This window comes from Neodiprion pinetum, chromosome 3 (genome assembly GCF_021155775.2).
Source record: "Neodiprion pinetum isolate iyNeoPine1 chromosome 3, iyNeoPine1.2, whole genome shotgun sequence".
NCBI classification, from domain to species: domain Eukaryota; kingdom Metazoa; phylum Arthropoda; class Insecta; order Hymenoptera; family Diprionidae; genus Neodiprion; species Neodiprion pinetum.
In genome coordinates, this window is record NC_060234.1 from 29,168,187 (window position 1) to 29,184,220 (window position 16,034).

Consider the following 16,034-nt stretch of genomic DNA (forward strand, 5'->3'; position numbering starts at 1 on the left):
TAGATTTCGTAATACATTTTATTATCATTGTGGTAAATGACATTAATTAATATAATCATATATAATACACATTATCTGTACTACCCATAAACGCACATCAACCCTGGATGAATTGCAATATAATATAATATGTTACATCTCAAACCAAATCACATCTCTTCCCAAACTTACACATACGTAACATACAGCTCACGTAATACTTCCTTTTCATAACAACACTGATATCGTGTCAGGTCTCCTTGATCAACAGCCTGTGCATAAGATGGTTTTTCAACGTAATTTCTAGTTGGTACACTCACAGGTATGAGTACATATCGCTATATGAGCAAAAAACATGGTGAGGATTTTGTATCCAGCAATTAAAGGAAATATTCTCAACAACTCCTAAACTCACGAATAGTTTTAGGTGATTAGCATGACCGAATTGGGTGAATCCTCTGCTCGTAAAAAAATAAAATATAACAAACGAACGGAATCGAATGAATTGTCATTATCCCCAAGTCAAAGCAATAGTGAAAATTTACAACACGACATTCGGGAATGCATTTCTTTCAAGTAGCTAGAGGGCTATTAATAATTTAACATCTATTTTCTGTACAAATTCAACTTGTCTGCTGGAGTTAAAATAAACACTATTTGGGTCACTATTTAAACTAAAAGTTTGATAGAAAAATTAATACAGTTTTATAGCTGCAGACTGCTAATTCCAATTATTTCGAATAACATATGGTGACTCAAACACAAACAATATTTTTATATATGTATAAATTTGAATTAAATCAATAGTACGAATCCTACAGAATCAATAAATAATTAAACAATTGTGACACAACATGAAATCAAACATAGAAAACAAAGAGTGAAATATTTTCGAAAGTTATGACATTTCTTTCCTTAAAATATCACTACTTACTTTACTTGCAGGAAATGACTATGAAAGTGTTTTTAATGTAAACAGTAGCATGGGCGAAAAAAATTCATTTTCAATTGATTACCTTGGCTAGATATTCCATATTCAAATAATCAACATTATATTGTTTATATCTTATTACGAATCAATCATTCAGACTGCCTTTGCCATTATTAACCGTATAATAACATACGTTTATGGTACTTTTTACGCTCCAACATAGAGCGAATTAAAAGAATCATTTCTTCATCATTTTGGCAGAAGTTCACTTCAAAAATTACAACCAATTACCTATTTACAATAAATATCGCCTGCATGATAAAATTACAATTATTTCAACTTCCTAGTTCGAGCAATTTGGAAAATATTGTTCGACTGTTTGCGAGTGAAATTAAGATTTCAACAAGAGACAACTAACAATCAGTCGAATTATAAGCTCTAATGGTATAAGCATAGCATAGTATTGAAAAGAAGCCAAGCATTTCACTTGCAGGAGTGCTAGGCCATCAACCATTGAGGCCCGATTCATTAAATACATACAATTGCTGAAATATTCACTAATGACTATCGTATATCGTTGACAATAAAAAGTACCAAAAAATGAGCTATTTCGGGATTGATATAATCTTAACGAGCATCATTAGTGCAAGCTGCTCATTTTTACAAATAATGTCATAAGGAAATGTACAGCTTTTATCCACGACGTTCTGTGTAAGCCACATTGAAAAAAAAAAAAAGCACTATGAACCAACTTGATACGACTGTACGTAACATAACTGTACGAGAGCACCATTGGAACAGCATTGAACGGCAGTTCTTAAGATTATTATTTTTTATTCTTTCAATTAACCGAATTATTATTACTCTACGGTTAGTGTAGTAATTTTTTACTCACATTTTCACTCAAAAAGTTGTGCTACCAATTTAGTATCGAAATATTCGTACAGCTTGTGAAGCATGCCAATAACAGTTGTCTTGAATCGAGGATTTAAATGAACATACAGTTCACTATTCATAAGCTTGCGACAAACAAGCTTATTAAATATTGCCGTAAAAACAAAGGCTTCTGTCAACAAACTAATTGTGACAGTAGTTCGAAGCTTCTGAACAACAGTTTTAACAGTGATGTGAAAAATGTTTCTGGTGAAATTCAACAAATAAACCATTTGTATAAGCGTACGATAAGATTGACATAATAAATTTTAATAAACTCTTGAAAATTATTATTTAAACATTCATGAATGTAAATGGAAATTAGTTTGAAACTACCATTAAATAAAGGACAATGATTTCAGTTCCAGATAGGCACAGATACCTGAGGTGAAGGAATTTATTGCAAAAAATTCATCCGCCAATTTCTGTTTAAAACTAGATAAGTTTATTAGTGTTTTATTTATCTTCAGTATAGATATCCCCCCTTGTCCAGTAATAATATTGTTCAAGACTGTATTATAAAACTACACATACAATTTTGCGGTTTAGAATTTATATACAAAAAGGCACTGAAAAGTTTCTTATTTCAACCCTCAGTGCTTCGACTAATCGAATCAAATTTCAACTAAATAAAAAAACCGATACCATATAAACACACCTAATGGAATCCTTTACTCAAAAGTAGTCTAAAACTTGAAAACTAACGAAAGTAACTACACATTTGTAGTTTATAAAATAACAAGTAGAAACGAAAACGAATTTTTCAAGTGAGCCTTTTGCATCATACTCAGAGCAATCCATATTACAGAGCTTTTCTTTAAAAATTCATAACATTTTCCTACTTATAATTAGTAACTATGGGACTGAAAGCCCAATTGGCAGCCGAAAATCTATAGCCATTTCTCTGATCATTTCATCTCAAGAACATTACTAATATTCTCGCAAGAAAAGATGCAACTTGTTTTCTTTTTTTTTCTTTTCCTAGCTAGTAGTAGTATAACCACTTAATCATGAACATGCTAGACTCAACGCCCTGTTATTCAGTTCATTATGTGAATGTATAAAAATGTTATTCAAGCTACGTAATGCAACTTGCAAACTTATCGTGGTGGATATCTATTTCGTGACGCCTTTTTGAGAGTGGAATCCTTCACGTCTGTTGGATTGAACATCATTGGTCCCTGTAAGCATGGAAAAGTACGTCAAGTAATAGAGCACATAAAGCAACGCGTTCTAGTTACCATATATTAAGTCATATAAAAAAAAACAAGCTTCGAGATTTGTAATATGTAACACATTTTGATAATCAGTACAAACAAATAAGAAGTAAGGACAAATCAAGTTTAAGAACAGCTTTTTAATTTTAGTATATCCTTCTATAATGGAGTCTGGACATGTAAAAATGTCAAACTTATTATTCATTTTAATTCCAGAAACTTTTTCTCGAGCTTCACTTGGCGATTAAGAAAATAAAAGCGTATGTATTATTTTAATACAACAGTTACTTTATCGTAATTTCTGTGATTGTATACACCAAGATATTATTATCTTAATAGTTAGTTAATCCAGCATAATCATACTGCTTAACTCTCTTCCGTTTCACCTTGAACGTCTAAAATTACGTGCTGTAGGCAGTGCTCCCCAACTTGTGCCTAGTATACAAATGATAGATGTATCAAGTATAATTTGAAATTATTAATACAAACAGTTGCAATGTATTATTTCATTACGGAAAAAGTAATACTGGTAAAACTAGTGCAGCCATCATACTGCTAATTGTTAATATAAAATATTCAACTTCTTCAAAATTCAATTATCCAAGAGAATTTTTTCAGCAGCATTTCACTAACATATTGTAGTAGAATTCTACTAACCAACACCATGAATATTTGTAAACTATAAACCGGCACCATTATTGATGAATTTAATGTTAGATTCTTTGTTCTACATATTATGTAAAGCATTTTTGTCAGCACAAATATTTTCTCATTAGCATAGAGTATGAAATCGACGATCAAGATACGCATGAGGACAAATGAGATGATTTGGGATAAGTTCTAATTTCATAAATGAATTTTTAAGCTGCGAGTAAAATTTAAATTTTTATACAGCAGTATGTATAAGCTAGATATTGAAACCATGCATGCAACAAAGTATTAACGTGAAACTGTAAGCTTGATGTTTAGAAGGGATTACTCTCAAGAATTTCAACATAATTTTCGTTTAAATAACTGTTGAACACTAATAAGAAAAAAGCAGAAAAATTGAAAAAGCATTTGCGAAAAAATACTGTCTGCAATCTACTTTGATCTTACCTTACACATATCTAATGTTTTTTAATACTTTTACTGTATAGTGAAATTCCGAAGAATAACCTGAAGATTATGAAGATTTAAAAACATTATAAAGATTCATAATGCCTCTATAATAGATAACGTCAAGCACATTAAAATAATTAATGCCAGACGTCAGAATTATTACCTTTTCTTGTTGAAGGAGACGCGGATCCCTCATAGTGTAGCTCTGTACCTCTCGTGAAAGCGAGCTTGCCGAGCTCCACCGAGAGAGCTGAATTGCACATACAACACAATAACGTTGTCTCAAGAACTGATATTGCCTCTAAGCCATTCTAATTCGTAATCTACTTTATTACAGTGCATTGAGCGTTCAGCAAGCAGAAACATGTTGAATAGCTTATTGCAAGAAATTTTGTAAGAATCCAAAGTTACTGTTTCATATCTATTTTCGTAAACATGGTTTAAGTCATCATGTCCATGTCAACTTCGATATCAATGCCATGTAATGCATAAACAGATATTAAGAAGAGCTAACGTGACAGTTAGTCTATAAGATTTTGAAGAAACAGTAATGTGTTTTACACACCACTGGGACATCATGCATATTTAGTACACACACCAAACAAAATGAGACTTGTTTCGAAACTCTGATACCATAAAAACCATGATACTAGCGGATGTGAAAGGTACTCTAGCTTAAATATAGTAATTTCAAAATTACAATAGCAAGCAATGAATTTTTTCCAAGCTCAAAACTCAGTCTTTCCTCCATAGCAGAAAATTGAGTTGTATGATATGCACTACATGCTATTTAATTATTGCATCGTGTGTTTACATGTACGTGCTATAAATCATAATTCGATGTGGTAATATAAACATATCTACAATTATTTCATCCAGAATTCGAAATAGACGAAGGAGGAATATTTTCCGAATTCAGGTGCAAGATTTAATTATAATTACCCAAACTTCTCTAATTAAATTTAACTTACACCACATGATTGAAGGTTGCGTAATCTATCATAGCAGAATAATAAAATGCATTTCCTAGCAGTGGAATTCAGACCCTCATATGAATAAAAAATGTCGAAAGTACAACAATTGCAACAACAGAAACAAGCGATATATGTATGTTTAATGTGAAAATGAAAAAAATCGCAAATTAATAAAGTCTCCTTACTATTTGTAACAATTGTTAGTTGGCTATGCCATTCTTCTCCCCAGACTGCTTGCAAAGAGAAACATAAAATATGTATTATATATAGAGCCTTAAGTGTGTACGGAACATGTCAATGCCGCATACGCTGATTGCTTTCAATAGCGGACAAATAGTAAAATATTTGATTGAAATTTGGCAATCATAAGTCTGTCTCTGTATAGCTTGACTTTACTGCTTTGTAAGATGCTCAATTGATTCAGATTCGTTGTACAGAAGAGTTGTTTTTTAAATTAAGTACTCTCTACCACAGACTATATCACAATTTTTTTTTAACATTACAGTTCCAAATACATGCCCAACAATGAAACAGAGCAAGAGAAAATAAAAGAAAAAGTTTTATACTGTGATCAGCATATAAATGTAGTGAAAACATGCGTGAAACTGTATTGTTGCTTATAAATTCAGTATATTGAATGCAACTGTGCATGTCAAATATAATTAACGACAAAAATTAAATGATATTCTTGGTATGACTTACCCCCTGCTGCGTAATGTCACCATTGGCTACTGAAGCAGATGTCAAAAAGTCAACCGGAGCACCTGGATCATTAACTGAAAAATGTTAAACCATGTTGGTTTCTGATGGAACAGATCCGTAAACCATTCTGAGAAAAAAATGTACCACCTGGTGCAGGAATGAAAAATTGAGGCGATGACGCAGCAAGAGGTACCGGAGCAGCAGTTATAGGAGGTGTTACAGATGGTGCAACGCCACCAGTCTTAGATCCTCCAGGATTCATTATATCAATGTAATTTGTCCTTGCGCTTCGGCCTCTCGGCATTTTGAACATGTTGTTTCCAGAAGGTGGTTTATGAACATTGCTGTTAGAACTGTCGTTTAGTTGGCCCACTTTATTGTCACCAGACAACTGCATCGTCATTGGCGGAAGCACTGATTCTGTTTGTGGTGGTCTGAAACCCATTTCCGAAGCTTTTGGTGGAGGCGCCAAGGCACCAGAGCTATCCTCACCATCTGCATCTTTGTTTGTCCACTTTTTGCTAACTGCATCCCACACAATCTAAAACACACAAGGAAAAGAAGCATTTACCTTTTCTTTCTTCAGGTATTTTAAAATACTGCTAATTAACAAGTATTATTGTCAGATTTATACAATACAACCCTCTCATAAGATTTTCGCAGAGATTATTGAGGTTGTAAAAATGGTAATATTTTTATAAGAATTTCAATCATGGAGACTATTCACCAGCTCTGTGCTTGAAATACATGCATATGTATACAATATCAACAAAAAATAATACTAAATTACACTACATCGGGCATTTTACAACAAGGTTTATAAAAAAATTGACCAAAATATTTGTCATGCATTTGAAACTTTAATTCCGATTCAAGAGGTTAAGAAGACTGGATAGCTGTTATTTTATTGACTCAAATCAATCGATACTTTTTAAAATAGCGCCAGAATCGCAGAGACGATATTTATGGTAAAGAAAGAACACCAGAGGCTTCCGTATATTTGATTTCCACTACGTGTGAAAGAGGATCGTCTAAACAGTATTATAGTAATAAGAAGACATTTAAAAATGAATTATTATAGAAAACTACCCCATCGAACATTCAGTTCTAGTTCAACAGAATATCAGCTAGCGGATATTTATGTGTTCGATTTTAATGCGTAAGGTACACTTATATTTTTACAGGATAAAAACTGTTAGCCATTACTCTTCAATAACTAAACCCACACCATACTGGCCTTTAAGTGTTCCACTTTCCAACTAAGGCTGAGCAATTACCACAAGTATCTTCGCGAGCCCTTCGCAACAAAAGATGAAATATAAAATTGTTTCCCAAACTTCGCCACCATAAATGTGCAGTTTATATTCAGAAAAATAAGTATATTCAATCATCGTGTTCTTACTGCTGGGTTGTTATCGTCAGGTAAAATCATCTGATTTTTTGGTTTTGGAGCAAGTTTGCTGAAGAATCCTCCAAACCACGAACCCCCACTGCTTGAATTTTTCTTTTCCGTTTGTTTTCCAGGTGCTTTCTTTTTTTCTCCATCTGGTTTTGGAGTCTGCCCTGGCGTATCCAAAGCGTCAAGTTCTGCTAACGGGTCGTATTGCTTATTTGTGGATGGTCCCATACTTATCACTGGATGAGGCTGGAACAAGATGTGTACATCATTATCGTAACCACGTGCAAAGTGAATCATTGCTTACTGCAATAGGATGCTCAGAATTCAATTACATTTTCCTGTTACAGGGCTACATTAATATTGTATGATAAATTTATTACTGTCCTGTAGTTATCACAGTGATCAATGAACAACTTTGCAGACATTCAATTGAAATGCATTTATTTTTCTAAACATCTATAAAGTAATAAATTTACACGAATATATAACTGTATATGCGTACGTATATATACATTTATATGTATACGGAAAAACTAACAGTGCAGATAACATTTAGAATTCTGTTTCCCACGCTGTTATGATTGATCAAATAAGCACAAGCACAGTTATAGAGTAACATGGTTAATAGAATTAATTAGTATTATTAAAAAAAGAAATCTAAACTTCACGCAGAGATTTTGCGACATTGTTTCATTGACTAATTATCGATTAATTGCTGAAAATAGTTCAGAAAAAAGAAACTCTTCATTAGTAACACATTGAAATTTTTTATCAACCACTCATATCATTTGAAGTAAAAAAAAGATCAATCAAAATCATATTAAGCATAATTTTTTCCCTTTTCTTGGAACTTGAACATTTGCAAAACTTACAACTTTAGTACAACAGAATAGTTTTATTTCATATTACTCACTATGTAACATTCATATACATTATATAGGCATCTATTTACATATGTAACGCAGATAGTTAAGTGTATAAAGATGATCCTTGGGTCAATACCGATAATGGTAATAATAAATGTGACAGTAGTATTATAATATTAATATTTATATGTAATAAAATTTTATAAATAGATATTGTATCAATAATACAAAGTAGATCAAGATTTGAACTTCACTCTAAATTATTCTGCTGTACATTATTAAAAGATTTCCACATTTTAGAGCCTTACTTTGATTCCAATTGAATCAAATACACCTGTAACATGCTTAACAGAGAAGTTTAAATGAATTGTCCAGATACTTTTAAAACAACAATTTATGATCATGTATTAAAACTATTGGTAATAGCGCTACGGTAAATGCGTGAAAACATATGTCGAAGATGAAATCGTAAATGCATTTTTTTGAAGATCTAGTAAGGTGTATTTTAAATACTCTCATTTGTTGGAGCATCGATATCAAAAGTTTTTGAGATGTGCTTGCCATCCTGAACATATTGCCTTATTTGCCTTGCACGTTCGATAGCATTTCTATGCAAAGGCATATCTATCGGATATGTTCCCCCAAAGATAAGCGGTTTGTAATGTGAGCGATCTGCACTAAATTGAGCAGTAGATTCAATAGACCATGCATCAACGGTGTCACAAATAATATCTTTACTCCGAATATGAGGTGCCACTCTGACTACTTTTTTTTCTTCAAAATTGCAATATTGTTTCAAACTCTGGCTATCACGCCTAGGGTTATTAATCGAATGTGGGTTTCTATTTGTCAAGTGATATCGGCTAACCAGTTCAAAGTTACGATCATTAATCTGGACATCTAAATCACTGAGGTGGACTGCTTTCGTATTTTCAAATTCTTTGTTCGCAGCTATAGATTGAGTTATTAGGAGTTTCGATTTTTTTTGCAAATCAAAATTATCAGACTGTAGATTATCATCAGACTCAGCATCTGAGTTGTGGTCAGCCACTGGCTGATCGATTGATTTCGGTTTACATTTCAAAAATACAGCAGGTTTGCAACTAGGTGGTTTCGATAATTTTGAACCAATTTTAGTGACTCTTGTGCATTTTGAGTTAATTTTATCACCAGACCTTATTTCTGGATATGATAATGACAATTTTGGGTACTTTGCAGATTTCAAAGACTTGTGTGGTTTACAACTTTCACCAAAACCAGTAACACATGAAAGCAGCGGAAAACTGTCTTGAGCAACGCAAGTTTCCTCAATACTCGTACTGACATTTAAGTCTGGATTGTTTAGTGGTTTACGCTGACGCAGGCAATTATCTGTAGGAGCACCTGACAGTTGATTGAAGCTGAGAGTACTATGCGAAGTGCTTGTGAGATTACTTACATCAGGCGTAGGTGGCTTCTCTTCCTTCTCTGACTGTCCATGAGTAAGTGTCAAGAAAGAGATGATGTGGTTAATTCAATTGGTAAACTCTTTTTGAGATGCTGTGTAAAATTTTCATCCTATTCTAGTTCAAGTTGAAACCATATTCACCAATGTCAACGATTTTAATAAATCAAGATTATGAAAAAACATCACTTGTTATTCAACATTCGATACGACTCTAATGATAGAAACAATAACCAAGGTTTCCTTTCCGTGAAATGTTAAAATGTTAAAGAGCGAAATAGTGGTGCATCAATAACATGATGCATTTTAATTAGCTCTCAATTCCGTACCTCATAGTTCCATTCTTGTTGTACATTATCCGTATTGTCTGGTTGTTCATTCTGATATTGGAGCTGTTCCGAGTGTTGTTGCCACTCGGTAGAATAATCTGGAGCACTATACTCAGGTTGAGTGTAATTTTGCTGTCTCCAATAATCTACCTGCGATTGCGGTTGCTGGTGCTGAGCTGAGTCAACTGAATTTTCGATGTATTGCGAAGTTTGACCGCTTGGTATATACGGATCTTGAACTGCGTTAGGCAAAGACATTGGCTGCCAATCACTTTTCACGTCGGATGTAGTGGGTTCCATAAGAGAAGTTGGACCATCTGAATATTCAGACTGAGCTACAACCCATTGCTGTTGTGTTTGCTGACTTTCATACTGTTCTCGTTGTTGGTTAGTGCTATCATTTTGTGCGTCATACGTTCCATCTTTAATTATCTCACCAGTCTGTAACAATTTAGTGCAAAAAATGTAGATCAATGAAACTGCTGATCGTAGAGCTTAATTAACTTACACTTAAACTATTTCAATGCTAATAATTTGTTATATTTAATTTTTGGTAGACTGTTTAAGATGACGCCAATTTAAGATTTATTATAGTCATAAACATTCGAATATCACTATATGGAGTAAAAGTTCATTCCGTTAACAAAGAAAGCAAAATATGTTAAAATCAACCTTAAAGCTAGTATACAAGGTGAACCATTTACAACAACGACGATTACATCAAAATATAGATAACTCTTTTGTCAGGAGTTTTGCTTATTGTACAAAGAAAGAACAGAATGGCATAAATTCACAAGATGTTACAAATAATCAAAAACCAAATAAGGATAAAATTGTACATGTTTTATGCGGTTTCTAATAAGCAAAAATTCGTATAATTTTCCGACAAACTTAGTTCACGTTAATTTATTAGATTGTCACAGTAGCAATGGTTCGCATTACGATAATTTCTTATAAATCGAAGAGTCAATATGGTGCATTAAATGTAGGTACTCCACCCACCTTGTATTTATTGAGGATTTCTACCAGGCTGTTCAACCATCCAAGATTAGCGACATCTTCGATTGAATCCTTACATACTGGATCACTGTACTTAATTCTGTCACCCAAGTTGTGAAGCTTTTCCACAAACGAAATCGGGTATTTTGATGGCTCACGAGTGATATTTACAGCAATTTGTTCGATGTATAACAATGCCTTTTCAGTGAGTCCATAATCCACCAATTTTACAGCCAGTCCATATTTGAAAGTCTGCAGATCGATTAGCGTAAAACCAGGTTCGCTAAGGTTGCGAGCGTACTCGTAAATCTCAGTAAGCATGATAGCTTCGTTTGTTACGAAAACGTTGTATGGTTTGTGAGGATTCGATCCGAGCAGAACAAGCTTGCTATTTGGCATTCCGTAAGGTCCAAAATCGACTTGAGCTAAAACGTAGCAGAAGTGGGCTGCGTGTACATGATTTCGAGCAAACAAAGTATCGCCCAAGGTTGTAATCGATTTTCGATTAATTTCAGGATTAGGAGATGTGTTAGATATTATCATCGCAAGATGAGGTCGCCAGTCACCCCATTTTGGCTCTGCGATACACTGAAATACAGAACAAAATTATATAACACAACGTAGGCGTCAATACTATGTGACATACAAAATCATTCACACTACATGTCGATACTCATTCACCTTTCCGACTTCTTGGAATAATAACAGATTTACATAACTTACGGTAACACTAGCAGGTACTCGACCAGATTGTAGTTGATACAAAGTCTGTAACGGATCGTTTGCCATCAAGCCATTGGCGAATCGAGTCATAACAGATGCATGCGTTCGTTTATCTAGCTTACTTGCTAGGAACAAGGCATGTCCCCAGAGTCCCTTATCCATTGCATATTCTGAGAAAACAAAAGATTGTACAACTTAACTGTGTTATCAGGCAGATTCGAAAGAAGCTTACAATTAAAAGCTACAGAGAGCGAAATAAAAAGGTATGAATATTGTGATATACATAATTAAGAATCTTATAGTCCGAATCAACATGAAAATTTACCCAATGCCTCTTGGCCGCAACCATATAAAAGCAATTCCCTAAAGTGATCAGTGACCTGATCAGTGGAAAGTGGTTTATTTAGGTTTCCAGTATCGTCTGTGTCCAAGGGTGTAACGGTGTCTCTGTTAAGCTCATCACCGCTTGTACCAACAGACTTTTGAGAAATGACAGATTCTCTTCTGAGCCGCACTTCTCGCTGCTTTCCAGTGTATGGGTAGGACTTCTGATTCGAGAGCAATAATTCTGCTATGTCAACTCCAACGACATTCTAGACATTAAATACGTCAAGCTTAGTGGTGATTTCTGTTTAGATACGACACCCAAATAATATAAAATGTTCCAGTAATTGTTTTAAGCATCAGTACCCCATTCTGTCGAATCAGCATCACCATAAGTTTATACAACAATATATAAGACGCCGGATCATCCACATCTTCACTGCATTCTGCTTTTTTAATCTTGGCTTCGCAGTATTCAATGATAGTCTTCTTGTGAGTCACACCCCTGTGTTAAATTCAAACAAACACTCGATTAAACTCGTGTTATGAACATAGAAATACAACACATGCTCATACGTTTACTAGTTCGCGATGTTTCTACAAAAATCTTTAACCGAATACAGCAGAAAATTAAATACTGAGCTGAGTTTGAAAATAACGATTCTCATACTTAGCACATGAAAAACTTTGATAATATTAATCATTTGAAAAATTATCAAAATATGAATAACCTATTTGAATCGCCAGATACTATAAAATTAAATTAAACAAAAAAAAAATTATGAAAACTGAAGTTACTTGCGAAAAAGTCATTTTGTTTCTGGCATTCACAACAGACTACATCTTGTAATAGATGTTAGATATTCGAGATTAGATTACCAACTGTTGGGAAGTTGCAAACTTCGTAAATGAAATTTTATCTATAAAAGTATTATTTTGTCACTTTGTCTCCATTCGGTAATTTTTTTTATTTTTTGTGTGTAACTAATAAAAAACACTAATTCCAACGAATCACGTTCTAGTATTGCAGCATTCAATCACGCAACATGTAATCTTTCATTGAATAACTATCTACGCATGCCTAGATTAGAGAATATTAATTACACTTGCTTAATCAGAGGGCCAGGATATGCCACTAGTTCTCGTACAACAGGATCGTGTGCGAGTAGACTTGACACGCGAAGGACATCCACTCTAGCAAGTTCTCCATCAGCCGGATAACTTGCATGCACGTGAACCAACGAGCCAGTGGAGAAACTAGCTAAAAAATTGACACGACAAATACAATAGCTTGGCCCAAAATATTTCCCGAAATATAAAATTCAAAGGATTCTAATGAAGTCGTAGTATAACATTTTTAATCTAGTGGTAGTAGCAAAATAAAATAAATAAATCGAATGAAATCTCAAGAACTCGAATCTTTAGATAGGATATTAAACAATATCAGGATTATATCAGTCTTATACGCTCATAAATTTTTACTTAGTATAAATGACACAGAGACATTCGCCAGTTATCTAAAAATTGGCTTACCTTGAACATGGGATGTGGAAAACTTGGTTGGAGTCAGTCTTGCCGATCCAATTGTCGTATCTTCTAATAGGGAAATATCACCTATCGTACGCTTGTCTCCAGTTGTCCTGTCACATAAACTAAATTAAAAATGTTTCAACGATATAAAAACGTTGCAACATATTTATAAGTAAAAAATTGAAAATAATATAGAAAATAATATATCATTATTAGTGACAATTAAATATATTCTAACTAATAAGCAATACTTCAATTTCAAAACAATAATATAGAAACACAACTTCTGCCTGAAAAGTTCAATACTGAAATATTCAAGTCTATTTTATCGTGATTGATATTTTATAGTATCACAAACTTCATTCTGGGGAGTTTTAGACATCTAGTTTAAGAAAGTTTACTAACGAGTAATCTAATTGCTGCATTTACTGAAACCTGTATATTCAATGGAGTCTCGAGAAATCTACATATTTTAGCACCAACTTTGCGTAAAGAGTAGGTACATACATATATTACATATGCAAGTATTGATATTTTTTAGTTAACATTGAAGGGACAGGCAGGAATTCTTATTGTACAATCTTACGACGATAGATCACCATTACTTCAAAATATATCATCAGGTGAAAGGCAGCATCTGTAAGACGATGATTTAGGGAGCCAGCACTATGCCTGAAAGCAACTAGCACCGTACAAATGAGCATACGTAAGAATTGAAACTTGAACTGAGTGCACTGGCTACTCAGTCTCACCTATTCAAACTGTGACACGTGGTGCTGTGCCGCCATAAGGGACTCCTTGAACACGCAGGGGACCCAAAGTACGAGACGTACAATGCCTTATTCGGTGAGTGGAAGCAGATACTTGGATTTGCAAACAATCTGATATGTAATAGATGGGCGATATAGTTTGTCACAAAGTAAATAGCTGCACCCTTTTTGATTAATTGAAAAAATCAAATATACTGCTCCAAAGATAAAAAACCAAAACACATTTCAAGTATACGATACATGTTTTCAGGGTAAAATGTTGCTGCATAAAAATCGTTGGCAATCAAATAAAATAGGAATTATGATGTAAATTCACTTTTATGTATTGAACTAATATGTGCTCACCTTTCGTCACATGAGCTACGTCCTGAATGAACACTGGCTCTATCCTCAGGGTAGCTAGTATTTCCTCTAACAGCATGTGCTTGTTGGTGTTGGGAGGCATAATATTTTTGATACCATTCCATGTAAGCAGCAGGATTAGTTCGTCGCATATTCTCCAAATACGCGTAATAACTGGATCCATAATTTGCACCATAATCCGCATATGCACCACCGTAGACTAAGCAAACAATAACACTTGTAAATTTTCTCGACATTTAAGTCACTGTTCAACAGTCATTGCTTCAAAAAAACGGTAGTGATTGAGTATTGAAGTAATATTTCACTTTTCGTACCATTATGTCCAAAATGTGGATCTCTTGACCTAGGATAATAATCTCGATCTCTGTCGTTGTAAGATGATCTACTGGATGGCCTGGAGCTATAATAGAGGTATTGCTTGGTCATTTTTTATAATCTTTTAGGATACAACGAACTTGAAGCGAATTATAATTTGAATCTTTGCAGTACAATTTTCAGTAGTGATTTAACGACTTTGTACATACTTTATCATGCGGGTATTCGTTATCATGTTTTAAAATTAAAATCGTGGTATTCTAAGCTGCAAAAAATTAAGTATTTGATTAATATCTCACTTTCTAGCATACAGATCTTCATAGTAATCTCGTCTGTAGTGATCCCGAGGCTCATAGTCTTCATATCTGCGCCCTCGCCTATCGGGCTCTCTTCTTCTGTCTCGATCAGTGTATTCTCTGTCTCGGTAATATCTAGGATCATAATCTCTGGTGTCTCTTCCTCTTGCATCTAATTCTTCTCGTGCTTTTCTTCTGTCGTCATCCCTTCTCCTTCTATCTTCGTGGTCATCCTTTGGCCTAGATCTTATTTTTTGATTATCTGGATCATCTTTATCTCTTCCCCGTCTATCTAAATCGTCCCTACTGGTATGACGCCGTTCGTCATCTCTGTACGGACCTTCTCGTCGATCGAGATCTTCTTGAGAATTATAAGTGCGGTCAAAATCACCTCCTCGTCGCGATTCATAATAGTATTCTTCATCGAAATCGCGATCACGGTCACGATCGTAGCTATAAGAATCAAAAATTTAAAATAACAACTATCAACATAAAAATGAAATTAGTTAATAGATTAAGTTGAATTTACATACTATGTCATCAAAGCCTTCGAATTGGCTCAACTTACTATCTACTTTTTCTGTCGTATTCATAACCACGTCGTTCTGGACTTCTTTCCCTTCGACGTTCTCTGCTCTCATCCCTACTGTTTCCCGATCCTTCATCATCCCCTTCTTCGTAGGAATCAATTCTGGTTATTTGCCCGGCACCACCTTGGCTCTCACCCAAAGAAGCACCAACAGCTTCTTCCCGCTTGCTCAGAGAGTCGTTCGATTGATCATGTTTCGTACTTGCAGCTAAAAATTATTTACATTAAAACTCGACTGTTATTACAATTT

The 16,034-nt window shown here is 34.1% G+C and overlaps 1 protein-coding gene across 12 annotated transcripts in view; it reads right to left on the minus strand.

The window, feature by feature from the left end:
* The window catches only part of Sec16 (Secretory 16), a 21,329-nt gene continuing 5,295 nt past the window's right edge, over window positions 1-16,034 (minus strand). For 2 of the 12 annotated variants that reach the window (XM_046618218.2, XM_046618216.2), the window contains 12 exons: window positions 15,764-15,992; window positions 15,199-15,648; window positions 14,899-14,984; window positions 14,567-14,783; window positions 13,455-13,573; window positions 13,026-13,182; window positions 12,288-12,426; window positions 11,923-12,190; window positions 11,598-11,767; window positions 10,878-11,462; window positions 9,876-10,316; window positions 7,565-9,573 (listed from right to left, as the gene is read on the minus strand). In XM_046618218.2, coding sequence (XP_046474174.1) covers window positions 8,608-9,573; window positions 9,876-10,316; window positions 10,878-11,462; window positions 11,598-11,767; window positions 11,923-12,190; window positions 12,288-12,426; window positions 13,026-13,182; window positions 13,455-13,573; window positions 14,567-14,783; window positions 14,899-14,984; window positions 15,199-15,648; window positions 15,764-15,992 — 3,827 coding nt within the window. In that variant the 3' untranslated portion in view covers window positions 7,565-8,607. Of the gene's footprint in view, window positions 3,025-4,324; window positions 4,412-5,320; window positions 5,369-5,837; window positions 5,912-5,984; window positions 6,379-7,239; window positions 7,483-7,564; window positions 9,574-9,875; window positions 10,317-10,877; window positions 11,463-11,597; window positions 11,768-11,922; window positions 12,191-12,287; window positions 12,427-13,025; window positions 13,183-13,454; window positions 13,574-14,566; window positions 14,784-14,898; window positions 14,985-15,198; window positions 15,649-15,763; window positions 15,993-16,034 lie in introns of those variants that run through there. The other 10 variants (XR_006882295.2, XR_006882296.2, XM_046618222.2 and 7 more) reach the window with 10 other exon arrangements.